We start from the raw sequence: 27,370 nt of genomic DNA, 5'->3' as shown, positions 1-27,370 counted from the left end.
AAGTCAAGAAACCAGATCGGTTTATATGGCAGCTATATCAAGACATGGACCGATATAGCCCATTTACAATCCCAACCAACCTACTATTATAAGAAGTATTCGTGCAAAATTTCAAGCTGTTAGCTTTATTCCTTCGAAAGTTAGCGTGCTTTCGATAGACAGACGGACGAACATGGCTAGATCAACCTATAATGTTATGAAGATCAAGAATATATATACTTTATGGGGTCTCAGAGGAATATTTCGAGGAGTAACAAACAGAATTTTATACCCTCCACCATTCTATAGTGGAGGGTATAAAAACTACTTTTTATATCCTCCACCATAGGAGGTATAGGGGGTATACTAATTTCGTCATTCTGTTTGTAACTATTCGAAATATTGGTCTCAGACCCCATAAAGTATAAATATTCTTGATCGTCGCGGCATTTTGTGTCGATCTAGCCATGTACGTCCGTCTGTCCGTACGTCCGTCCGTCCATCCGTCCGTCCGTCTGTCCGTCCGTCCGTCTGTCTGTCCGTCCGTCCGTCCGTCAGTCTGTCTGTCGAAAGCACGCTACCTTCCGAAGGAGTAAAGCTAGCCGCTTGAAATTTTGCACAAATGTTTCTTATTAGTGTAGGTCGGATGGCATTGTAAATGGGCCATATCGGTCCATGTTTTGATATAGCCGATCTTGAGTCTTGACTTCTTGAGCCTCTAGAGTGCGCAGTTCTTATTCGATTGGGATGAAATTTTGCACGAGGTGTTTTGTTATGATATCCAACAACTATGCCAACTATGGTTCAAATCGGTCCATAACCTGATATAGCTGTCATATAAACCGATCTTGGGTCTTAACCTCTTGAGCCTCTAGAGTGCTCAATTTTTATCCGCTTTGAATGAAATTTTGCACAACGTGTTTTGTTATGATATCCAACAACTGTGCCAAGTATGGTTCACATCGATTCATAACCTGATATAGCTGTCATATAAACAGGTCTGGGGACTGGACTTTTTGAGCTTCTAGGGGGCGCAATTCCTATCCGATTTGGCTGAAATTTTGCAAGACGTAATTTATTCTTACTTTCAACAACTGTGTCAAATAAGGTGCAAATCGGTTCATAACCTTATATAGCTGCCATATAAACCGATCTGGGGTCTTGACTTTTTGAGCCTCTAGAGGTCGCAATTATTATCCGATTTGCCTGAAATTTTGTACGACAGATTCTCTCATGACTATCAACATACGTGTTTATTATGGTCTGAATCGGGCTATAGCCCGATACAGCTCCCATATAAATTGATCTCTCTATTTTACTTCTTCAGCCCCCAAAGGGCGCAATTCTTATTCGAATTGGCTGACATTTTACACAGGTCTCCAACATATAATTTAATTGTGGTCTAAACCGGACCATATCTTGATATCGCTCTAATAGCAGAGCAAATCTTTTCTTATATCCTTTTTTTTTGCCTAAGAAGAGATGCCGGGAAAAGAACTCGACAAATGCGATCCATGTTGGAGGGTATATAAGATTCGATCCGGCCGAACTTAGCACGCACACGCAAGCACAATATATACTAAAAAAAATTTTAAATTTTGGCATGCCTTCGGGCTTTACCGTATTCACACCATTATAAGGTGTACTTTCTGCCAACCTCCATTCATCCCCAGCCCCGTAAACGACCGACCAGGCAACAAAAATTATGTACATCCTCAATTTCAGTTGAGGTGAAAAGTTTTGCAAGTGCTGGTGGTAAACAACAAAAGAAACACCCACAAATCTACATAATTCCAATTAACTGTATTACGCCTTGCAAATAAATAAAATTCATTTGAATTGTTTATTTCAGCAAAACGAACGAACGAACCAACGAACGAACGAACAAACCTACCTTTCAACCAACATTACTTGTCCATGGTAACAAACTAATTTTGTGTCTCCTCCAGTACGACATCATCACCGTAAAGTTGAACAAAAAGGGGTTTTTGTAACTCAGATAATCTTCTCTGCTTTCTGTGCAAAATTTCCCGGGAAATCTTTGCCACAGAATTTCCCTCTTTGTAAAGATTTTCTTTCCTTGTAATTTTCATACATTATCAGATTTATTTTAATTTTCCTCTGGAACTGCCGCATTGCTGAAGACTTCAAGAGAAAGCAATACCAAAATGTTAAAGGTCATGTTGATCAACAGAAAATTGCTTTAATTTATTGGCATTGGTGCTATATTATATTGAATCAAGACATCCTGGCATGTTTTTGGTTCTTTGATGATGCCTGTTCTAGTACATTTAGTTGTTTGATGGACAAACACTTTATTTTTTGTTTGTAATTTTGATGTTTGTGTTTTCGTTATATAAGAACACTAGCTGACCCGGGCCCGCTCCGCTGCGCCTTCTTTTACTTTATATGGAACAAAAGTTTCCATGGAATATTTATTTTCGACAATTGAAGATCTTTTAGTGAAGTACCATGCTACGAAAATAGTATATCGCTTGACTAACAGTTTAACAATATAAGTGCCTTTATCTGAATCCCATATGCTCTTTATTGGTCCACGAATGTAAGTTTGGATGTAAGGTGTACTCCATACTTAAAATACTTCATTTCAGCCCGATATTCTCATGATGTCTGATTTTGTAGTGTTTTCGGGGGAGAGGTGGCCCCCAGATACTTGGCCCTGAGAAAATATCAGCATCGTGCTCTTCTCTCAAATACCATTTATTTAAACCCCATATTGCTATTGGCTTAAGAGGAGTTTACAGGATGAGGCGTCCCCCAAACACATGGCCCCAAAATAGGTTATCAAATTTGTTTTCTAATCTCAAATACCTTTCATTTGAGCCCCATATTGCTATGTTCGTAAATTTGTCCCCTTTGGGGGATGTTTTTGGGGTGAGGCGGTCCTCAAAAAAACTTGGTCCCATATTTCTATAGCAGATTCGTATTCTTCATTCAAATACCTTTTATTTAAGCCCCATATTCCCATGGTCAATAAATAAGTCCTGTTTGGGAGGTGTTTTGGGTAAGGGGTGGACCCCCAGAAACGTGGTCCAATATTTGGATATTAGATTCGTATTCTACTCGCAAATACCTTTCATTTGAGTCCCATATTGCCATGGTCGGTAAATATGTCCGATTTAGGGGTGTTTTGGGACTTGAGGTGGTCCCCCTAGCACTTGGTCCGACAATTGGATATCAGATACGTTTTCTTATCCTAAATACCTTTCTTTTGAGTCCCATATTGTCGTGATTGGCCTAAATATATGTTTGGTAGGTTTTAGGGTGGGGCGGCCCCCCTAGGTACCCCATCAGAAATTTGGATACCAAATTTTTATTTTTAGGGTACACAAAATTTTGCTTAAATCGCACTACCCTTCTCCGAGATCTGGCGTTTCTGAAAATTTGAGTAAGGGGGAGGGTCCGTCCCCCCTTCAGATATCAAAAAAATTTAGTACCCTGTTTTCACCACGGGGTCATTATGCACCATCTGTGAAAATTTCAAGAAAATCGGTTCAGCCGTTTCTGAGTCTATAAGGAACACACAAACATACAAACAAACAAACAAACAAACCTACAAACAAACACAAATTGATTTTTATATATAAGATTTGCTATCTGCATTTTATAGCAAACTATAAAAATGAAACTTTGGGTATAAAAACTTGGCAAAGGATGAGGGTATACTTATCCAGTCACCCCGTTTCTAACTCCTCGAAATATTGATCTGCGACCCCATAAAGTATATATATTCTGGATCCTCTCGCCATTCTGATTCAAACTAGCCATGTCCATCCGTCCTTCCGTCTGTCTCTCGCAATCACGATAGCGATCGAATGCTTAAACTAGTTGCTTGAACATCGAGGCGACGATAGGAAACCTGGAAGGAAGGGAAGAGGTTTCCGATCGCATATCTGAGATGAACCTTGAAGACGAGTGCGAGGCACTGTTGCCATCGGCACAGTCTTGGATTAGTATTTCCATTTGGAACAACATGTTACACGGATCGATCAAAGTTAGAGGACAGAGTGGGCCTGGGGATCTACATTGAGAACCCAGGGACTGAGATCTGTTTTATACTGCCTGATCATAATACGATCCTGAAGGCGGAGATCGGGGCGATCACGGAATGCGTGATGTGGTGTGGTGCTAACGCGAGGACGTCGAGTGTGAACATCTTTACCGACAGTAAAATTGCCATAAGGACAATAACAACCAGGACGGTAAGATCACGAAATAGTCTTGCAGTGTAAGAATGAGATTAACGCTTTCGCTGAGAATGGTACGATACGCATCGTTTGGGTGCCGGGCCATAACGGAGTAAGGGGAAATGAAAGAGCAGACGATTTGGCGATGGAGGCAAGAGGACTGCCATCAATAAGATTGTTTAAGACGAAGCCTTTCGGGTCGACGCAGTACGAGTTAAGTGAGTGGGCGACGAATGCGCATGCAACATTGTGGAATAGCGAAACGATCGGTAGCACGGCGAAAATCCCATCGTAAGAAAATGAGGCTATTACTGAAAGGAAGTAAGAAGGAGGTCAGCATAGCTATTGGTATCATAACGGGACACATAGGACTTCGAGCTCACTTATGTAAAATCGGTGCAGCAAGTGATAGCATGTGTAGGGCATGCGGGGAAGATGACGAGACGTTGGAGCATTTCCATTGCCCGGCTTTCGCGTCTAACAGATACCGGCACTTAGGTGGGGACACAATACCAGACATGAACCAACTTAGGGTAGTGGTATTGAAAACAATTAAGGATTTTGTAAGTAGCACGGAATTCCTAACCTAAAATTTTCTTTTTAAGAGGTTACTTTATAGTTTTTAGAACGCACAACAAGCCGATTACTGGCTTAGGTGTATGTCCATGGTGGCATGGATCGGATTAATATCTGCACCCTCTATTCAACCTAACCTTGCCGCTTGAAACTTTGCACAGATACTTAATATTGATTTGGGTGATTTAAAATTGGCCATATCGGTTCAGATTTAGATATAGCTCCCATACTCTTCGACATTTTTGTGCAACTTGGCCCAAATCGGTCCAGATTTGGATATAGCTGCCATATAGACCGATCCTCCGATTTAGGGTTTAAGGCCCATAAAAGGCGCATTTATTATCCGATTTCGCTGAAATTTGGGACAGTGAGTTGTGTTAGGCCGTTCGACATCCTTCGTTAATTTGGCCAAGATCGGTCCAGATTTGGATATAGCTGCCATATAGACCGATCCTTCGATTTAGGGTCTAAGGACCATAAAAGCCACATTTATTACCCGATTTTGCTGAAATTTGGGACATTGAGTTGTCTTAAGCCCTTCGACATCTTTCTTCAATTTGGCCCAAATCGGTTCAGATTTGGATATAGCTGCCTGTAGACCGATTTCTTGATTTAAGGTTTTGGGCCCATTAAATGCACAGTTATTGTCTGATGTCGCCGAAATTTAGGACAGTGAGTTAAGTTAAGCTCCTTGACTTACTTCTGCAATATCGCACAGATCGTTCCAGATTTGGATATAGCTGCCATATAGACCGATATCTAGGTTTTAGGTTTTGGGGCCATAAAAGACGCATTTATTATCCGATTTTGCTGAAATTTGGGACAGTGAGTTGTCTTAGGCCTTTCGACATCTTTCTTCAATTTGGCCCAAATCGGCTCAGATTTGAATATAGCTGCCATATAGACCGATTTAAGGTATTGGGCCCATAAAAGAGGCATTTATTGTCCGATTTCGCCGAAATTTGGGACAGTGAGTTGTGTTAGGCTCTTCGACATTTTTGTGCAACTTGGCCCAAATCTGTCCAGATTTGGATATAGCTGCCATGTAGACCGATATCTCGATTTAAAGTCTTGACCCCATAAAAGGCGCATTCAAAATCCGATTTCACTGAAATTTGATACAGTGACTTATGTTAGGCTTTTCGACATCCGTGTCGTATATGGTTCAGATGTGTTTATTTTTAGATATAACTACTGTACTTATTAGTATTTGGTACAAATCGGAACATATTTTAATATAACTGATATGGGACATAAGGTATGAAATATTGATGAAAGGTGGTGGGTATCCAAAGTTGGGCCCGGCCGAATTTAACGCCTTTTTACTTGTTTTACTAATTTTTTTTTTTCGATTTTCTTGCACTGTGCAATGTGTAGCAGATAAATAGCCTTTTTAAGCTTCTAGAATGCGTAGTTATTACACGATTTTTCTAAAGTTTTACTCATTAAGTCTTGGCCTCTTGAAAGATTTAGCTCCATATCCAAATAGAAACCAAATATACACGCAAAAACTAAAAGGTTTTTTTAGAGTGACCAATACTTTGGAACTAGCGTAGAAGGTTTACAAAAAGGAGACAACTCTTGTTGACCTTTATTTCAAATCCTGTTGGAAAGGTTATTCAAAGCGTTGATGTGAATGCAATTACCATATTATACACTAAACAACATAGGTTGACTTATAATGATAACGACATCGGCGATAACTTCAGGATGAGAAAGTAAGGTAGTAGAAGGTTGGCAGTTCCACAATAAATGTTTAAATCGTATTTTGCTTTCCAAAATTTCAAACCAGTTTTTGTTAAATGCTGCAGGGGACAATATTTCTGCTTCAGCCATTTTTAGTAGTTTCTTAATGAGTTCTTTAATGGATTGAAAACAAAACTTCTCAGTTTACATATCAATACATTTAGTTTTCTAAAAATAAATTCAATTTAAAATATAAGCCTTGTAAGCCAGTGTAAAATGAGACTTGTAAACAAGACACGTTTAAACATTTAAAAGTTTGAAATGAATAAAAACGCAAATCCACAAAAAACAGGTTCAAACAATGACGTTGGTCCAACAAATGAATATTTGCAACCTCACAGCACCAGTCTGTGCAATAATAAAAGAAATTATTATTTTTTTTATTTTTAAGTTCAACCAACAATTGGAGATTGGCCGGCAAAATGTCCGGAATTCAGAGAATTTGAGAGACTGGTAAATGTTGAATTGGGTGGTTCACAATGAAATATGATTTAATCGCTTCACCATTTCCTGTGGTCGATCATATGTTGTAATATTGGCTCCTTGCGGCCGGTGGCTAGGAAACCGGAAACCATTATTAAGGTAGATGCACCTGAAATGCAGTTTAAGGAGGTGACGTGACCGGCAATTTGTGGCGATGTCAGGTAATAATAATGACAATGGAAAAAGTGGGCTATAATAATAAATAAAACAAAATAAAATAATGTAAAATGCCATAATATAGTAAAAAAAACACACATGCCCAAAAAGAAATTGCGGATTTTTCATATAGTCGGCGTTGACAAATTTTTTCTTCTCTCAGTTATCAGCCGTTACTTTTAGCTTGCTTTAGACAAAAAGTGTAAAAAAAGTAGATTTGATTAAAGTTCATTCAAAGTTTTATTAAAAATGCATTTAGTTTCTTTTAAAAAATCCGCAATTACATTTTGTGCAACCCAATATAATATCTTATATATAAAAATCAATTTGTGTTTGTTTGTTTGTATGTTTGTGTGTTTCTTATAGACTCAGAAACGGCTGAACCGATTTTCTTGAAATTTTCACAGATGGTGCACAAAGACCCCGTGGTGAAAATAGGGTACTACATTTTTTGATATCTGAAGGAGGGGCGGACCCTCCCCCTTACCCCCCCCTGTGCTTTACTCGTAAATACCTTTCATTTGAGTCCCATATTGCTATGGTCGTAAATTTGCCCCCTTTGGGGGATGTTTTTGGGAAGAGGCGGCTCCCCAAACACTTGGTCCCATACTTGGATATCAGATTCGAATAAATAAGTCCTGTTTGGGGAAGGGGTGGACCCCCAGAAACGTTGTCCCACATTTGGATATCAGATTCGTATTCTACTCGCGAATACCTTTCATTTGAGTCCCATATTGCCATGGTCGGTAGATATGTCCGATTTAGGGGTATTTTGTGGCCTGGGGTGGTCCACCTAGCACTTGGTCCGACAATTGGATATCAGATACGTTTTCTTATCCTAATACCTTTTATTTGAGTCCCATATTGTCGTGATTCGTCTAAATATATGTTTGGTATGTTTTAGGGTGGGGCAGCCCCCTAGGTACCCCATCCAAAATTTGGATACCAAATTTTTATTTTTAGGGTACTATATGAGAGCAAACAAAATTTCGCTTAATTCTCACCACCCAACTCCGAGATCTGGCGTTTCTCAAAATTAGGGTAAGGATATCAAAAAATGTAGTACCCTATTTTCATCACGTCATTATGCACCATCTGTGAAAATTTCAAGCCGTTTCTGAGTCTATAAGGAACACACAAACATACAAACAAACAAACCTACAAACAAATACAAATTGATTTTTATATAGAAGATTTAAAGCCAGGGCAAAAAACAAAAATCTTATTGCCGTGAAGTGAATTTATTGTATTTTTTTATATTATTAAACCTGAAAACATTCCATTTTTGAATGTGCTAAAATGACTATAACTGAAAAAACTTTATCCATTTGGAATAGAATAGTAATCACCGGTGAAAAATGCCAAGACAATCTCTATTAGGCGTCTCAGACGCCTTTCACCTGATCTCAATTATGCTTCTCACTGTATTTCAAACACAATAAATATTTTTTCTCAATCTAATTAACTATTAGACCTTTACGGTAGACTAATTTATGTATAAATCAAATCTAGTTCAGTTAATAATGAATAAGCACTACTGATCAACTAACCGTCCCTCGCTTCGACGATCTAAGCTTCCTCCCTCCGTCTTTATTGTATAGTATCATTTCTTGATTTAGGTCTTGATAAAAAACGAAAACAATAAAACTAAGAGACTAGGCAATGTGATTTGACTTTATAAATAGTTTGAATTAATTTGAAGTACGAATGCAAACGACTGACATTTGAAGTAATTAAAAACCTAAAAAAATACCCCCATGACATTTAAGCAAATTTCGTGTCATTATACCAAAGAGATCAAAATTAAAATGACCACAGTGACAGATGGCAAAGAGGGCTTGCATGAATTATCTCACCAGGGGTTGCAGCACAATAAAATTAAACTTAATGATCAATTAGTTTCCCAATCTGTAGTAAGGTGTAAAAGCTATTACCGACCGCGTCCTACCAGCGCACAAACAGATTTGAGGTTTCAATAAAAAGAATACTTAATTTGTGTCAAAAGAGACGAATGCAGTAAAAAAATAAGAGACGCCAAAACTAATGGAGTACAAATAGCAAAAACAAAACAAAAAAAAAACAGCGACAATACTCTACCGGTGATTGCAAGTATTGCAAAAAATTACTTGAGCATATATCGCAGTTAGTTTTGGTTTTTGTTTGCAACCAAGGTCGCTTATGATGCACGTACTAATCCATTGAATTGCCGGCCCTATTGGGGGTTCACAGCAAGCATACAAAGTGACTTGGAAAGTACCAACCTACATTATTTGAATTAAACACCACACAAAGAGAAACATCATAATAATTTTCTATTTAAATGCAAATACTATGTGCAACACCTGTTCCAGTGCATATGACATAAAGCAGAAAATTTACTACCGTGTAATAACGCCAATACATGTGCCTTTAATCTATCAATCATCAGCGATGCCAAAAGAAAGCTTAAAATATGTGTCGAGTAATCTTAATGGATTTAAATTGTTGACAATCATTGACCAGAATTGAGGTTTGACATTTGATTGATCATAGTTAATGAAGTGGTGTTCAACTGAAACGAGTAACTGGGGATTACTAAGTAAGATGCTTCATTTGAAACAATTGAGATATTGAAGGATAGGTATCAAAGTATACAATACAAATTTGAAACCAAATTTCAAAAAAGTACGAATCTCATATTAAAATGGAGGGTCAAGTGAAGCAGGTGTTTTCCAATTATGTATTTTTTGTTGTTGAATGGGATGGAAATTTGAAAACTTCTTTACTTGTTGCGCGATATGTGGCAACAATTTGCATTCCAATTAAATTGTTTTTTTTTTTTTTGATTTTTAAACCAGAAAACATTCTATTTGTGTATAACACTTTGTGAGTAACAATTTGTGTATAACACTTTGGGTATAACACTTTGGGTATAACACTTTGTGTATAACACTTTGTGTATAACACTTTGTGTATAACACTTTGTGTATAACACTTTGTGTATAACACTTTGTGTATAACACTTTGTGTATAACACTTTGTGTATAACACTTTGTGTATAACACTTTGTGTATAATACTTTGTGTATAACACTTTGTGTATAAAACTGTGTATAACACTTTGTGTATAACACTTTGTGTATAATACTTTGTGTATAAAACTGTGTATAACACTTTGTGTATAACACTTTATGTATAACACTTTGCGTATAACACTTTGTGTATAGCACTTTGTGTATAAGGCTTTATGTACGATATAAAATTTTGGGTACTAAACTTTTTGTACAACACTTTGTATAGCACCTTGTGTATAAAATTTTGTCTATAACACATTGCAAATAAAGCTTTGTGTATAATTCTCATGTATAACACTTAATGTTTAACGCTTTGTGTATTACAATTGGTATATAACACTTTAAGTATGGCACATTGTGAAAACAGTTTGTGTTTTAATACATTGTGTGTAACACTTTGTATTGGGTACTACACTTTGTGTACTTAACTTTGTGTACAACAATTTGTTTATAACACTTTGTGTATAACACGTTGTGGCTAACCCCTTGTGTATAACGCTTTGCGTTTAACACTATGTGTAACAGTTTGTCTATAACACGTTGTGAATAACACTTTGTGTACAACACGTTGTGAATAACACTTTGTGTACAACACCTTATGTATAACACTTTGTGTTAAGGACTTTGTGTTTAAAACTTGTGTATTACACTTTCTGCATAACCCTTTGCATATTACAATTTATGTACTAAACTTTGTGTATAACAGTTTGCGCATTAACTCCTAGCGCATAACACTTTGTGTATAGAATTTTGTTTATAACACACTTTATGTATAACACTTAATGTAGAATTTGTTTATAATACTTTGTGTACACCATTTTTATAACACTTTGCGTATAACTCTTTAGGTATAACTCTAATATATAACAATTTAGGTATAACTTTTATGTATAACACTTTGTGTTTGAAAAATTTGTGTATTAAACTTTGTGTATATCACTTTGTGTACAACACTTAGTATAACACTTTGTGTATGATATAACACTTTGTGTATAACAGTATAACAGTTTGTGTATAACAGTATAACACTTAGTGTATAACAGTATAACACCTTGGATTATGCGCACGATATATGTCTATAACACTTAGTGTACTAAACTTTGCGTATATCTTTTTATCTTTAATACTTTGAGTATAACACTTTGATTAAAACACTTTGTTTTTACCACTTTGTTTTAAACACTTTGTGCATAATACTTTGTAACACTTGGTGTATAACACTTTGTTTATAACGCTTTGTGTATAACACTTTGCGCATTAAACTTGGTGTATAGCACATAATGTAGATTTTGTGCACAACATTTTATATAGCACTTTGTGAACAACTCTTTGCATATAACACTTTGTGTTATTTAAATAAAATTTTAAAAATATTTCAACAAATGTTTGCTTTTTTTCTGTATTTATAATATATACACTGATTTTTGTGCATCAGAAAGACTGTCTAACAAAAAAAAAACAATAAATGCATTAATTTAAAATTATTAACCAGATAATCACAATTGATTAAAATTTTATTCACTTGTTTGTACTGCGTTTATGAAAACCAGAAAACCCGTTAAGAAATAAAAGATTTAAATTTTAAGTGAATTAAGATGAGGATGAGATGAGGTCAGACAACAAATTAGTGGAATTTTGTTAATTATTTTTTAAATCAGCGATTGACAAAAACAAGCATTCCAACAAAAAAAAAAAAAACAGCAGAAACAGAAACACAATTACGCTTTAATTTTATTTGGCATAAGAAATTGAATTTTCAATATGCCATCTTTTGGTAAGCCCATTTCAAAGCTTCTTAGCCCATGCTACTGTTTTTGTTTTTCTATAGCTCCATGGGGAGAGTTCTTATGTTCAAGTGGCAATTCTCATCAAATGGCTGTAATTGTTTTCCTGAACCATTAGTACTTCGACATCTCCCTTGTGATGTGTATGATGCTCCTGCCTGTGCTCAAGGTGAAGTGCTACAACGATTTCAAGAACAAGCAATTAATGAACTTATCCCATGCCATTTAGAATAAAAAATAGATGTTCATCGCTTATAAAAATAACAAAATTTACAAGAATCTCTTAAACATTTTATGCTAATTTTATGCCTAAGAAGAATTTCTCAAGTAGGTGTGCACGGAAAGCTGAATGTTATTCAAATACAACTACAAATTGAAATAACAAAATTGAGGATAGAAAAATCAATTAAATCAAGTATTAAATAAAGATGTTAAAGTATTTATAACAAAAAATATCTATAATAGGCAAATATAACAGTTGCAAGTGACGAAATTCTGTATTTGTATGTTAGATAGACAATACCAACCGTATTAACACCATGTTTCTAGTGTAAAACATCCCAAAATATTAGACGTTTTTTTTTTGTTTTCATGTTCTTTCAAAACGTTGTTCGATATCGGTTGTCAGTTAGACAAAATATTTGGACGGCCATCAAGTGCGGTATTATTGTTGAGGTTGGCTTTCTGCCCAATAACAATAACGCCACTTGTTTTGATTTTTCAATTGCACTGGGAAGTCACACGAAGACAATTAGACGGCCTTTCATGGGTAGTATTGTGTAGCAAAAATATCAAAATCATCCAATGTCAGTGTGTAATTTGAAAATGCATTTTTAATAGAAGCATTAGGAAATAAAGCTTTAGTTGAATTTCAATTCAAGAGCAACTATATATAACGGTATTGATTTTATACTTTGTTTGGGTATTGTTGACCTGTTGACCTGGTATTGATTTTGGGTAAAAAGATTTATGGAGGTTATTATTGAAAAGGAGTAAATGAAATCCAGCTGGGACTCAGGAGAAAACAAGCCGGTTTCGCCACATTCAATTGGCCTCTATCAATCACCTTAGCAGCTTCAGGGTTAGAACACATGATCGAATGGTGCTAACCTGAATAGCTTCCACTTGAAAAGGCAAACGATACCCTGGATCATAATTCTGTATATATATAGGGGTACGGTGTGTTTATAATCCCGGATAATGGAGGTTTCCGGATAAACCAGGTCCGACTGTAAGTGAGCAAGCAAGTAAGTATGCAATTAAGTAAATTAGTATGAAAGTAAGTAAGTAAGGGAGTATAGATTACCTTACTTACAACTAGTAACACTCGTAGTAAACAGGGTATTAGTCTATTTTACACTGAAACGCGTTACAGTTTAAACAATTAATTTGGGAACCTGGCACCGACACCGATTGGGAAAAGGATATTTGGTATTCGCTTTCCCAGGCTTTAAGCTGGAGTCAGAGATAGAATTTGGGGGTTTCTTTAATGCTAAGGGCTCCAAATTGAATACATATGAAAAGAACGTGGTCCATATTATATTTTCTGTAAACGGTTCTATGCCACTATTTCTTAGTTGGCCAAAGGTGGGCATTAACTCTGAAAAATGGGGCATCATATGAAAAAATTACCAAATTTGCCAAAAAATGGTCAATATCTTGGCTTATTTTAATACATAGAGCTTTAAATTGAATAGATTCAGAAGGAGCGTAGTCCTTTTTATATTTCCCTTAAAGGGTTTCAGGCCACTATTTCCCAGTTGGCCAAAGGTGGGCATTTACTCTGAAAAATTGGTCATCATATGGAAAAATTACCAAATTTTGCCAAAAATGGCCAATATCTTGGTTTCTTTAACGCTTAGGGCTCCAAGTTGAATAGATTCGGAAAGAGCGTGGTCCATATTATATTTCCTGAAAACGGTTTCAGCCCACTATTTTCCAGTTGGCCATAGGGGCCATTTATTTCGAAAAATCGTGCATCATATGGAAAAATTATCAAATTTTGCCAAAAATGGCCAATATCTTGGTTTCTTTAATACTTAGGGCTTCATTTTGAATAGAGCGTAGTTCATATTATATTCCCTGTAACCGGTTTCAGCCCACTATTTCCCAGTTGGCCACAGGTGGGCATTAACTCTGAAAAATGGGGCATCATACGAAAAAAATACCAAATTTTGCCAAAAATGGTCAATATCTTGGCTTATTTTAATACCTAGGGCTTTAAATTGAATAGATTCGGAAGGAGCGTAGTCCCTTTCATATATCTCGTAAAGGGTTTCAGGCCACTATTTCCCCAGTTGGTCACAGTGGGCATTTACTCTGAAAAATGGGGCATCATATGGAAAAATTACCACATTTTGCCAAAAGTGACCAATATCCTGGTTTCTTTATTACTTAGGGCTCCAAATTGAATAGAAACGGAAAGAGCGTGGTCCAAATTATATATCCTGTAAACAGTTTCAGCCCACTATTTCTCAGTTGGCCACAGTGGGCTATTTACTATGAAAAATAGAGCATCATATGAAAAAATTACCAAATTTTGCCAAAAATGGCCAATATCTTGGTTTCTTTACTACTAAGTGCTTCAAATAGAACAGATTCGGAAAGATCGTGGTCCAAATTATATTTCCTGTAAACAGTTGTATCGTTTTGTATCACTTTTTCTCAGTTGACCACAGTGTGCCTTCTATTGAGTGATGAAATAAATTCGACATCCATATTTATTTTACGACTTGTATTTTATTTTCATTATACCCTCCACCATAGGATGGGGGGTATACTAATTACGTCATTCTGTTTGTAACTACTCGAAATATTCGTATGAGACCCCATAAAGTATATATATTCTTGATCGTCGCGACATTTTTTGTCGATGTCCGCCACGTCCGTCCGTCTGTCCGTCCGTCCGTCCGTCTGTCTGTCGAAAGCACGCTAACTTCCGAAGGAGTAAAGCTAGCCATTTGAAATTTTGCACAAATACTTCTTATTAGTGTAGGTCGGTTGGTATTGTAAATGGGCCATATCGGTCTACGTTTTTATATAAACCATATAAACCGATCTTGGGTCTTGACTTCTTGAGCCTCTAGAGTGCGTAATTCTTATCCGATTGGGATGAAATTTTGCAAGACGTGATTTGTTATGATATCCAACACCTATACCAAGTATGGTTCAAATCGGTCTAAAACCTGATATAGCTTCCATATAAACCGATCTTGGGTCTTGACTTCTTGAGCCTCTAGAGTGCGCAATACTTATCCGATTGGAATGAAATTTTGCACGACGTGTTTTCTTATGATATCCAATAATTGTACCAAGTATGGTTGGAATCGGTCAACAACCTGAGCCTCTAGAAGACCCAATTCTTATCCGATTAGAATGAAAATTTGCAAGACATGTTTTGTTATGATATCCAATAATTGTGCCAAGTATGGTTGAAATCGGTCAACAACCTACTATAGCTGCCATATAAACCGATCTTGGGTCTTGACTTCTTGAGCCTCTAGAAGACGCAATTCTTATCCGATTAGAATGAAAATTTGCAAGACATGTTTTGTTATGATATCCAATAATTGTGCCAAGTATGGTTGGAATCGGTCAACAACCTGATATAGCTGTCATATAGACCGATCTTGGATCTTGACTTCTTGAGCCTCCAGAGGGCGCAATTTTTATCCGATTTGGCTGAAATTTTGCACGAGGTGTTTTGTTATGATGTCCAATAACTGTGCTAAGTATGGCGTAAATCGATATAGAACCTAATATAGCTGCCATATAAACCGATCTATAAACCGATCTGGGATCTTGACTTCTTGAGCCTCTAGAGGGCTCAATTCTCATTCGGATTAGCTGAAATTTTGTACAACGCATTCTCTCATGACCATCAACATACGTGTTTATTATGGTCGGAATCGGTCTATAGCCCGATACAGCTCCCATATAAACCTATCTCCCGATTTTGCTTCTTGAGCCCCTACAAGGAGCAATTCTTATCCGAATGAACTGAAATATTACACAATGACTTCTACAGTGTTTGGCATTCATTTATGGTCCGAATCGGACTATAACTTGATGTAGCTCCAATAGCACAACAGTTCTTATTCAATATTCCTAGTTTGTCTAAAAAGAGATACCGCGCATAGAACTCGACAAATGCGATCAATGGTGGAGGGTATATAAGATTCGACCCGGCCGAACTTTGCACACTCTTACTTGTTTTTATAATAATTTCATTTTTCGTCTTATTTGTGTTTGAAGTTTTTTTTTAGAATTTTTCCATATTTGTATTGGGTTTTTATTACTTTTGTATGAGGATTTTCTGTATTGGGATTTTTTGTATTAGGTTTTCTGTATTATAATTTTAAATTTCACATATAGATGGCGCTCTATCGTGAATTTTTATATTATAATATATTTTCACACACATATTATATTGGGGGTTTTAATGATTCCAATATTGATTTTCATGTAAAATTTTACCAAAAATTCTACCTTATAAATGGAATTATTGTCTTTTTGCTTTTAGAGCTATATTCCTTTGAAACATTGTAAACAAACCGGTATTTGCTAGTGTTTTTGTTTATTTTTACAAAAACGTTCAGAGTACATTGCTCCATGCTGATATTTAAGGTTTAAAACAAAACGACCAAAAGCCCATGAAGTTAACGAGTCCATGCATGCAAAAGCATAAGCCATTAAAAAAACACCAAATCTATGGCTTCATTTTTTTTCGATTTTAAGGTCTTTTGGGGTATTGCAACCAAAAATATAATCACCAGCATAACCCTCATCGATGGGGAGGAACTGCTGCGAACCCCCGAATGGCCCAAAGGAATATGAGCCAGCGGTAAGTGAATCATACTCTTCTCCTCCTGCTTGTCATGTTACTCCTTCTAACCAGCGGAGCATATGAATATATGATGAATAAAGAAAATATTGAACACTTTAAATGTACCCGTACCGTACCCAGCAGCAGCAGCAGCCGCAGCAGAGAGACAAAATGCTTGAAATAAACTATTGAACGAAACTGGTTTTTAGTTTCTTTCTCCGTGGTTTGGTGTTTTTGTGGCTTTGTTTTTTTTTTTGTTTATTTCATGTTGTATGTGGTTGATGTTGATGCTGGCCCGTTGCTGTTGGTGCTGTTTCGCTTTGCTTGGCACCTCTAATTGTAGTAAACAATGGAGAATTACAACAAATTCTTGACTACAGCAGCACCCTTTACCGCTGCACGAAACAGCATCGAGCAATGAAAAGCCTCACCCCCAGTCCAGCTGGATGGTAAACTCCACCACTTCAATACAAATATTTGCAAAGTTTATGGATGTCACCAGCCTTTTTTGGTCTTTGCCTGCCTTGCTTTGGGGTATCCATGTGAGAAAGCAGGAACAACAAAAACAACAATGAATTAAACAAAAATACACCAAACAACTCGTGAAAAAAACAACTGCTTAATAAGTTAGTTGAACTTATGGTTTGCTTTGCTTGTTAAATGAAAAAAAAAAAAACATTCAAGCGGCCATTATTATTATATTTTTTTCTTCTTCTTCTTCTCGGCTGATGTTACCCAGAAAAAAGTACGTCTTTCTTTGTAAAACTTCCAATGAAATTTCAAAAGACTCAAGGATACCCTAAACTATAAGAAAAGCAAAAAAACAAACAGACAGACAGACAGGCAGTAGAATGGTTCTTAATAAATTTGAAGGATTTTTTCTTTGCTTTGGTCTTCATGAAATTTTCTTTTCATGTTTTTCCCCCCCCCCAATACTTGCATTTATTCATCCATCGATTTCAAGACCATTACTTACATACAGCAGTATGTAGCAAATGTTATAGAAGGAGTAGAGTATACGAAAAAATTGCCAGAACATTTACGCAACGTCATAAAACCCAAGGTAATTTGTTGGCACCATCTTAGGGATGACGTACGGAGACATTCGCTTGAAACAAAATACATTTAGCCTTTTCATATTTGGAGATAAATTCCATAATGGCAATATGGCCGCACATAATAAATGATTGAAATGTTGGTGGAATTATTATACCCTCCACCATAGGATGGGGGGTATACTAATTTCGTCATTCGGTTTGTAACTACTCGAAATATTCGTCTGAGACCCCATAAAGTATATATATTCTTGATCCGTCATGTCCGTCCGTCTGTCTGTCGAAAGCACGCTAACTTCCGAAGGAGTAAAGCCAGCCGCTTCAAATTTTGCACAAATACTTCTTATTAGTGTAGGTCGGTTGATATTGTAAATGGGCCATATCGGTCCATGTTTTGATATAGCCGCCATATAAACCAATCTTGGGTCTTGACTTCTTGAGCTTCTAGAAGGCGCAATTCTTATCCGATTGGAATGAAATTTTGCACGACGTATTTTGTTATGATGTATGGTCAAGTATGGTTCAAATCGGTCCATAACCTGATATAGCTGCCATATAAACCGATCTTGGATCTTGACTTCTTGAGCCTCTAGAGGGCGCAATTCTTATCCGATTTGGCTGAAATTTTGCATGAGGTGTTTTGTTATGACTTCCAATAACTGTGCTAAGTATGGCTTAAATCGATATAGAACCTGATATAGCTGCCATATAAACCGATCTGGGAGCTTGACTTCTTGAACCTCTAGAGGGCGCAAATCTCATCCGATTTTGCTGAAATTTTGTACAACGGCTTCTCCCATGACCTTCAACATACTTGTATAATATGATCTGAATCGATCAATAGCTTGATACAGCTCCCATATAAACCTAACTCCCGATTTTGGTTCTCAAGGCGCAATTCTTATCCGAATGAACTGAAATATTACACAATGACATCCACAATGTTCAGCATTCATTTATGGTCCGAATCGGACTATAACTTGATATAGCTCCAATAGCATAACCGTTCTTATTCAATATTCTATGTTTGTCTAAAAAGAGATAACGCGCATAGAACTCGACAAATGCGATCAATGGTGGAGGGCCCGGCCGAATCTTATGTACCCTTTTAATTGTCAATTGCCCAAATCACAGCACAAAGTCAAACATTTGGTATGTTTTATTTGTCAATCCAGCAGATTCGCTAGCTTATGGGTAAATAAAACACTCTTCCTACTAAAACTTTGTATTTACACAAACTTCGACGATTTGGCAACAAATACCACCTGTATCCTGATCACTTGAATTTTTTTCAATTTTCATATAACGTTACAAAACTCATTACTTTTATACCCACCACCGAAGGATTGGGATATATTCATTTCGCCAGTCCGTTTGCAACACATCGAAATATCCATTTCGACTCTATAAAGTATATATTGGGTTGCCCAAAAAGTAATTGCGGATTTTTCATATAGTCGGCGTTGACAAATTTTTTCACAGCTTGTGACTCTGTAACTGCATTCTTTCTTCTGTCAGTTATCAGCCGTACTTTTAGCTTGCTTTAGAAAAAAGTGCAAAAAAAGTATATTTGATTAAAGTTCATTCTAAGTTTTATTAAAAATGCATTTACTTTCTTTTAAAAAATCCGCAATTACTTTTTGGGCAACCCAATATATTCTTGATCAGCGTAAAAATCTAAGACGATCTACCTATGTCTTTTTGTCTTCCTCCTAATCATCTATCAGCTTTTCCTTTGATTACAAGAATACATGGACTCACAGACGGACATGGCTAAATCGAATCAGAAAGCAATTCTAAGTCGAACGGTATACGTATCAATAGGTCTAGCTCTTTTCCTTCTTAGCGTTGCAAACAAATGCCCAAACTTATAATACCCCTATACCACAGTGGTGGTGTAGGGTAAAAAAAAGAAAGCAATTCTGGCATTTAGCGTTCTGGCTATATCAATATGTTGCTTAGGTATCGGTTTAGGCAAATTGTAGTCTACTGTTAAGTCACTCTCGAACCCCGGTAGATGGGATGACAGGACATCAGTCACTTTGGCGTCGTAACTATGACTGATCCGAAGAGATGTGCCAGGTTGTTCAACCGCAAAATTTATTATGCATCCCGAGAGTGACAGGGCTAGGAAGAGAGCCATTCGTCGTATCCGTGGTCTCCAAGCCAATGGACAGCCATCACAATTTACCGTGGACGAAGTCAGCATCCATGGCGCGATGGAATCTCTAGACTGGATTTACCTGGAGTCGAGTACCTTACAACCGTCCTCAACTTGTTTTTGAACACTCTTATAATACCCGATGTCTAGACGATGGACAGAGTGATACCGCTACTGAAGCCTGGAAATGACCCGAGTTATGGGGAGTTGTACCAATCTCCTTACTCTCACCAGTAGCTAAGCCGCTTGAGGGACTACTCTTCTCAAGCCTCGTTGAAGAATCTTCATTCGCCAAGCATTAGCATGGATTTCGAAGACTGCATAGCACAACAAAGCCATCGTAGCGAAGAGGCTAGCATGTCCGCCTATGACGCTAAACGCCAGGTTTCGAATCCTGGCGAGACCATCAGAAAAAAATTGTCAGCGGTGGCTCAAGCAAAGTCAAGGTATAGACCGATATAGAGAATGCTTGTCATGGCAGTTAGAAGTTAAAACAAGTAAAAGCGTGCTAAGTTCGGCCGGGCCGAGTCTTATATACCCTCCACCATGGAGCGCATTTGTCGAGTTCTTTTCTCGGCATCTCTTCTTTAACAAAAAAATTATATAAGAAAAGGTTTGCTCTGCTATTAGAGCGATATCAAGATATGATCCGGTTTAGACCACAATTAAATTATATGCTGGAGACCTGTGTAAAATGTCAGCCAATTCGAATAAGAATTGCGCCCTTTGGGGGGCTCAAGAAGGAAAATAGAGAGATAGATTTATTGGGTTGCCCAAAAAGTAATTGCGGATTTTTTAAAAGAAAGTAAATGCATTTTTAATAAAACTTAGAATAAACTTTAATCAAATATACTTTTTTTACACTTTTTTCTAAAGCAAGCTAAAAGAAGAAAGAATGCAATTACAGAGTCACAAGCTGTAAAAAAATTTGTCAACGCCGACTATATGAAAAATCCGCAATTACTTTTTGGGCAACCCAATAAATCTATCTCTCTATTTTACTTCTGACAGCTGTATCAGGTTATGAACCGATTTGAACCATACTTGGCACATTTGTTGGATATCATAACAGAACATGTGGTGCAAAATTTCATTCTAATCGGATAAAAATTGCGCACTCTAGAGGCTCAAGAAGTCAGGACCCAAGATCGGTTTATATGGCAGCTACATCAGGTTGTGGACCGATTTGTACCATACTTGGCACAGTTGGATATCATAACAAAACACGTGGTGCAAAATTTCATTCTAATCGGATGAGAATTGCGCCCTCTAGAGGCTCAAGAAGTCAAGACTCAAGATCGGTTTATATGGCAGCTATATCAAAACATGGACCGATATGGCCCATTTACAATTCCAACCGACCTACACTAATAAGAAGTATTTGTGCAAAATTTCAAGCGGCTAGCTTTACTCATTCGGAAATTAGCGTGTTTTCGACAGACAGACGGACGGACGGACGGACATGGCTAGATCGACATAAAATGCCGCAACGATCAAGAATATGTATACCTTGTGGGGTCTCAGACGAATATTTCGAGTAGTTACAAAGAGAATGACGATATTAGTATACGCCCCATCCTATGGTGGAGGGTATAAAAAAATACCACTTTCAAAATTGCAGACAAATTGAGAAATAATTGCGTCCTGCAAAGGCTCAGGAATCTAAATTAGGGGTATATAAAAGCTACAACAAGTTATGAACCGAATAGGGGCATTCTTGACACAGTCGTTGAGAATTGTGCTCCCTAGGAGTTTGAGAAGTCAAATCAGTAGCTCGGTTTATATGGCAACTATCTCAGGTTATGGACTTGGTTGTTGGAAGACATACCAAAATACCAAATGATCAATTTCAGCCAAATCAGGTGGGTAATTGCGCTTTCTAGAGACTCAAGAAGTTAAATGTGACGATAGGCAGCTAAGTCAGGTTATACACCTATGTAAACCATACCTGACATAGTTGTTGGGAAACATCATAAAATGCAACGTAGAAATTTTCTGCAAAATCGGAAAAGAATTGCGCTCTCCAGAAGTTTGTTCAACTTTATATACTTTATATTTAAAATCCCAACCTACCTAAACTAATAGCAATTATTTGATGTGCGTGAAGATAAATTCCGAATTTAACTAGCAGAGACACAAACCGCTTTGTTAACAGAGTGCGAGAGAGAGTAACAGAAGTATTAACAGAGATCCACTGAGGGGTTAGCAGAGTTCTGTAAATACTTAACAGAACCAAAAAACAAGAGAAATTAATTAAATTTCTTACTTTTTATCAATTTTTGCAAATATTTGTAAAAAGAAAAAATAAAACCATAAAAAAATTTGGAGTAAAACATCAATGCTTTGAATCAAAAACACCAAATAAAATATCTATTACCGTAGTACTGAGAAAAATGAAAAATTTATAAAAAAAAATATTCTGGGCAGGATTATGACCAATGGTCCTGGAGGACATCTAATACATCTACCATACATCGTTGGAAAGGTCACGATGTGTGCTTTCCAAAACATATCCTTATTCGAAAATCGAGCAGTTGGTTTTTTCAAATTCCTGTCTTTTTTAAAAAAATTCTCGAAAAAAAATCGGGACAGGATAATGACCAATGCTCCTGGAGGACATCTAAGAATTCTACAAGGTACTAGCATACATCGTTGAAAAGGTCACGATGTGTGCTTTCCAAAACATGTCCTTATTATACTTAACGTATTTACAGAGCTCTGCTAACCCCTCAGTGGATCTCTGTTAATACTTCTGTTACTCTCTCTCGCACTCTGTTAACAAAGCGGTTTGTGTCTCTGCTAGTTAAATTCGGAATTTATCTTCACGCACATAATTATTTCGATTAATTGATTCAATAATTTTTTTAATCGAATCATAAGAAATCTTCAAATATGATGCTTAAGTAAATCGGACTGAATCGGACCATAACTTGATATAGCTCCAATAGCATAGCAATTCTTTTCTTTTATCCCTTCCTATCCTTTGTTTGCCTAAAAAAGAGGCATCGGGAAAAGAACTCGAAAAATGTGATCCATGGTGGCGGTATATAAGATTCGACCAGGCCGAGCTTAGCACGCCTTTACTTGTTCTGGGTGCGCTCGTTGCCCACTCCCTTAACTCGGACAACAATACCCTGTAGCAAAATAGTGGTGTTGGGTACATAAAAGAGAGGAATGCGGACAAATGTTCACTTAATCTTACCGTTTTAACCAATCGAATAAAAGCTGGTTGAAATTTGTCCGCCTTTCCCGGGCCAATGGGGGGGATTTTTTTTTTTGATTAAGTTTGACATCCCTATTTGAGAATGTCCTCATTATTTTCATCCATACATATTACCAAAAAAAAAGCGCATATATACAATTTGCTAAACTGTTTGCCTGTGTATGGTTCTCAATTATTTTTCAAGGATTCTTGTTGACAAAAAAAAAAGTCCATGCAGAAACAAAACCAAAACTCGGTTGCTTAGCAAAAAAAACATTTCAGTTGTTGCGGATGTTGTTATGCACTACCTACCTCATGAGCTTTGGGATGAAAATGTTGACAATTGTGTGGTTCGGCCGGATGAATGGTATTTGCTTCAATCAACACCACAAACAAACTGAAGATGAATAATAGCATCAGAGAACTGGACCTAAGAAGGCCGCTGCCGCCAACACCACCACTACAGCCCATCAGTGCTGCTAAGGTGGTATTGCCAAGTGGTTGGCGCAGATTTGTGTTTGGACGTAGGCTGCTACTGCTCCGTAGAAGTTGTCGTTGTTTGTTATTGGTAACATCAGCGTCGTCATGGCTAAGAATTTGTGGACGCTGCTGACAGCAATGGCAGCTTGGACATTCTTTTTGAGGCAGGCTAAAAAGATATTGGCACATATCTATGGAGTATGATGAGTACGTGAGTGTGAGTTTTTTGGGTGGTGTGGTCTGTGGTCTGTTAGTAGAACTAAGATTCTATAAACAAAGTAATGAAAATCTCCTATAGTTTTATATTTTTGCACAGCTCTTGTTGGTTTTGTTTATTTGGAATGTGTATCCATAGTTATCATTGCCGCCCCCAAAACTAAAGCTTTACCATGGATAAGGGGCCAGGAGTTGGTTACGATGTTGTTGTTGTTGTTGTTGAGGAAAATTATTATATCTCCAATACGATGTGGCAATAGATTGGGTTCTCACAGAATAAAATCCCTCGCCTCTCAGCCATAGGTGGTGCCTCTGCAGCTGCTGCACCAGCACTCACAATGTGCAAATGTAGCTGAAATTATTCACAAGGTGCGTCCACCATTCATGTATTGACTGATTAGCCATTCAACTATATGTAGTACTCGGTCGCTCCTGCCTTGGCTTTCTGTTGCCACAGCTTCTAGCCACCAACACCACCACAAAGACGACGACGACGAAGCTACCACGAACTATCAGCCAAGCAATTACTACACCAAACAAACCGAATGGAGCCAACCAACAAACAAATCTGAATGAATTCTATTTTTTTTTGTTATTCTTCTTTCTTGTGATTTATAATAAATGTCACATTCACATGAACTCCAGCTGCTCCCCCGAAACAGCGACGACGCCGACGTCTTTGGAGCCAAACACCGATGCGAATTGCAAACGAATTTCGCAAATTTGTTTACTTTTCATGCAGATTTATGCTTTTATTGCTAAATTCTATAAAAAACACACTAATAAATTTCATTCAAGCACTCGCGTAAGTTTCTTTCCTTAATTTTATTTTATCTTGTGTTTAAATTTCCGACGCCAATACAACGACCAACAGAACAACAATGGAGCAAGTGGCAATTGCAAAATGCACAAAATCACGTCTGAATACCCGCACGATTTATAAACAAATGATTTTTAATGGGGATTAAATGTTTATTTTGCTAGGGATCAAAAAATCGATTTACGACTAATCGATTATTTGATTATCTTCTGCGAAACCATCGAAGTCGACTTTTTGTGGATGAAAAAAGAAAATCGAATAATCGATTATACAATGTAGTCATCGGCTTGAATCATCATTTTATCTATTGGGTTGCCCAAAAAGTAATTGCGGATTTTTTAAAAGTAAGTATTGGGTTGCCCAAAAAGTAATTGCAGATTTTTTAAAATAAAGTAATGCATTTTTAATAAAACTTTGAATGAACTTTAATCAAATATACTTTTTTTACACTTTTTTCCTAAGGCAAGCTAAAACTAACAGCTGATAACTGACAGAAGAAAGAATGCAATTACAGAGTCACAAGCTGTGAAAAAATTTGTCAACGCCGACTATATGAAAAATCCGCAATTACTTTTTGGGCAACCCAATAAATGCATTTTTAGTAAAACTTAGAATGAACTTTAATCAAGTATACATTTTTTACACCTTTTTTCTAAAGCAAGCTAAAAGTAACAGCTGATAACTGACAGAAGAAAGAATGCAATTACAGAGTCACAAATTGTGAAAAAATTTGTCAACGCCGACTATATGAAAAATCCGCAATTTCTTTTTGGGCAACCCAATACAATCCCAAGGCAGCTGGTTGTACGTACCGGATTGACCCGATGAAGTCTTTCACCGCCAAGGGCTGCCGCCTCAGTGTACAACACACTGCTGCGACAACAACACTATTTTATATATGTTCAGTGGTGTGATTCTCTAAATGTTTTCTTGAACCTCGTTTACACTGCTCTTTAAATCCAAATTTAATTTAATCATCTGCTTTCCCTTTACAAAATCAGCTGAGGAGAGCCTTAAGTCCGGATTAAATAAGCAGTGTAATCGGGGTTTTTATCCAAGATATATTCATTTACAAATAGTGGCAGTGTTCCAACAACACTATCTGTCAAAATCAGTGATTAGTGTAACTCCGATTTTGTGTATGTAAATAGTTCGCGCATTTTTCGATGTTTGTGTGTGTTATGGTTCCTAACAATAATACACACACACACAACCAAAACTCGTTGGCAGATAGTGCACTTCGCCTGAAAAATTTGTACTCAGCTGTTCACGGTACACTACCTGGTATTTATGTAATGGTTTTTATCGAACCGACATCGTTAAATGACAAAAAAAAATCGGTTGAATTAACGATTAGGTTATTCTGTAATACAGACTCAACTGAATAAGCCAAGCGATTAGACGACATAGGTTAGGTTAGGTAGGAGTGGCCGTTCTTTACAGACTCACTTAGACAATTTCAAGTATGGGTTGCCCAAAAAGTAATTGCAGAATTGTGATACCACAGTAGCGACTGACCAAGGCTTCTGGCGCGAATCGAATGCACGACTTCTGCACTGGTAGATTTGACATCCGTCATAATGTTCATGGGGCCTATTCACTTAATGTTTTCGCAAGTGATTCCGTTTACACTGCTCTCTAAACAATTAAAGGTGGTCTCATTTGTACGACAACCACAAATCATAGGGTGTAATCCGCCACGTTGTCATGAAGCTGAAGGACATTTTGCCAACACACACAAAAAAATTTGTGTATTTGTGTGTAAAAAGAGAATGCAAACAAAAATCTGACATCTTAATAACGTCAAACCTGGGCGGCTGTTAACAGCTGTTCGCGTGAGACCACCTATTTAAATCCCCTTGTTGGCCAGCATATTGCGAAACAGAATGGCGGTTATCCTGAAGTTGAGAAACCATGACTTCGTATTGTTGATATAAGATAGCGTTTTTTAATTGTTTCTCTTTAAAATTCGAACTTTAAAAATGTTTAAATATTGGCGGTTGGACTTATCGAATATTTTGTTTTGGTTGCCAACTTACCAATATTTATCGGTAGTTACCGAAAGTTCATACCGACAAATTTCGGTAAAATTTGGATATATCCAGAGAAAAGTTGATACCAAACGTGCTCATTTCGGTACTTTACGGTATTGACAGTAAAACAACACACAAACGACAAAAATTTACCCCTAACGTAACTACCTTGAGTGCCAAAAGCCGTAAATTGAAATGTCAAAGTGGCTTTAGAAATAAACATTGTTTTACAACTTATCTTCTCCAAATGTGTTTTAAATTTTTATTTTCATCATTATAACACTGTTTTTTTTTGCTTATATGTGGAATATCGGATCAAATTGAAATTCTTTTTAAGATTTTAGAAAAAATCAAAGCTGTGTTATCAACCCTTTGACATTTAGATGTACTGCAAAATAAAAAAAAAATTGTACGCATGACCTCACCTTATAAGTGCATCCTGGCAACACCGTATGATACAAAAACAATACCGGATGACATGGCAAAACAATGAAAGGTAGTCTCATTTGTACAACAACCACAAATCATATGGTGTAATCCGCCATCTTGTCATCAAGCTGATTATCGTTTTGCCAACACACACAAAGAAGTTTG

At 36.9% G+C, this 27,370-nt stretch overlaps 1 protein-coding gene across 1 annotated transcript in view; it reads right to left on the bottom strand.

Moving 5' to 3' along the window:
• Positions 1-24,887, bottom strand: part of LOC106086702 (leishmanolysin-like peptidase) — a 77,905-nt gene extending 53,018 nt beyond the window's left edge. The window contains exon 1 of the mRNA XM_013251475.2: positions 23,540-24,887. Within this exon, the coding sequence (XP_013106929.2) occupies positions 23,540-23,896 (357 nt within the window). The 5' untranslated portion in view covers positions 23,897-24,887. The remainder of the gene's footprint in view (positions 1-23,539) is intronic.
• Positions 24,888-27,370: the final 2,483 nt, after the last annotated feature.

This window comes from Stomoxys calcitrans, chromosome 2, assembly GCF_963082655.1.
Source record: "Stomoxys calcitrans chromosome 2, idStoCalc2.1, whole genome shotgun sequence".
In the NCBI taxonomy this organism is placed as follows: domain Eukaryota; kingdom Metazoa; phylum Arthropoda; class Insecta; order Diptera; family Muscidae; genus Stomoxys; species Stomoxys calcitrans.
The sequence above is the reverse complement of the archived record's forward strand: the minus strand, read 5'-3'. Positions and strand labels throughout refer to the sequence as shown.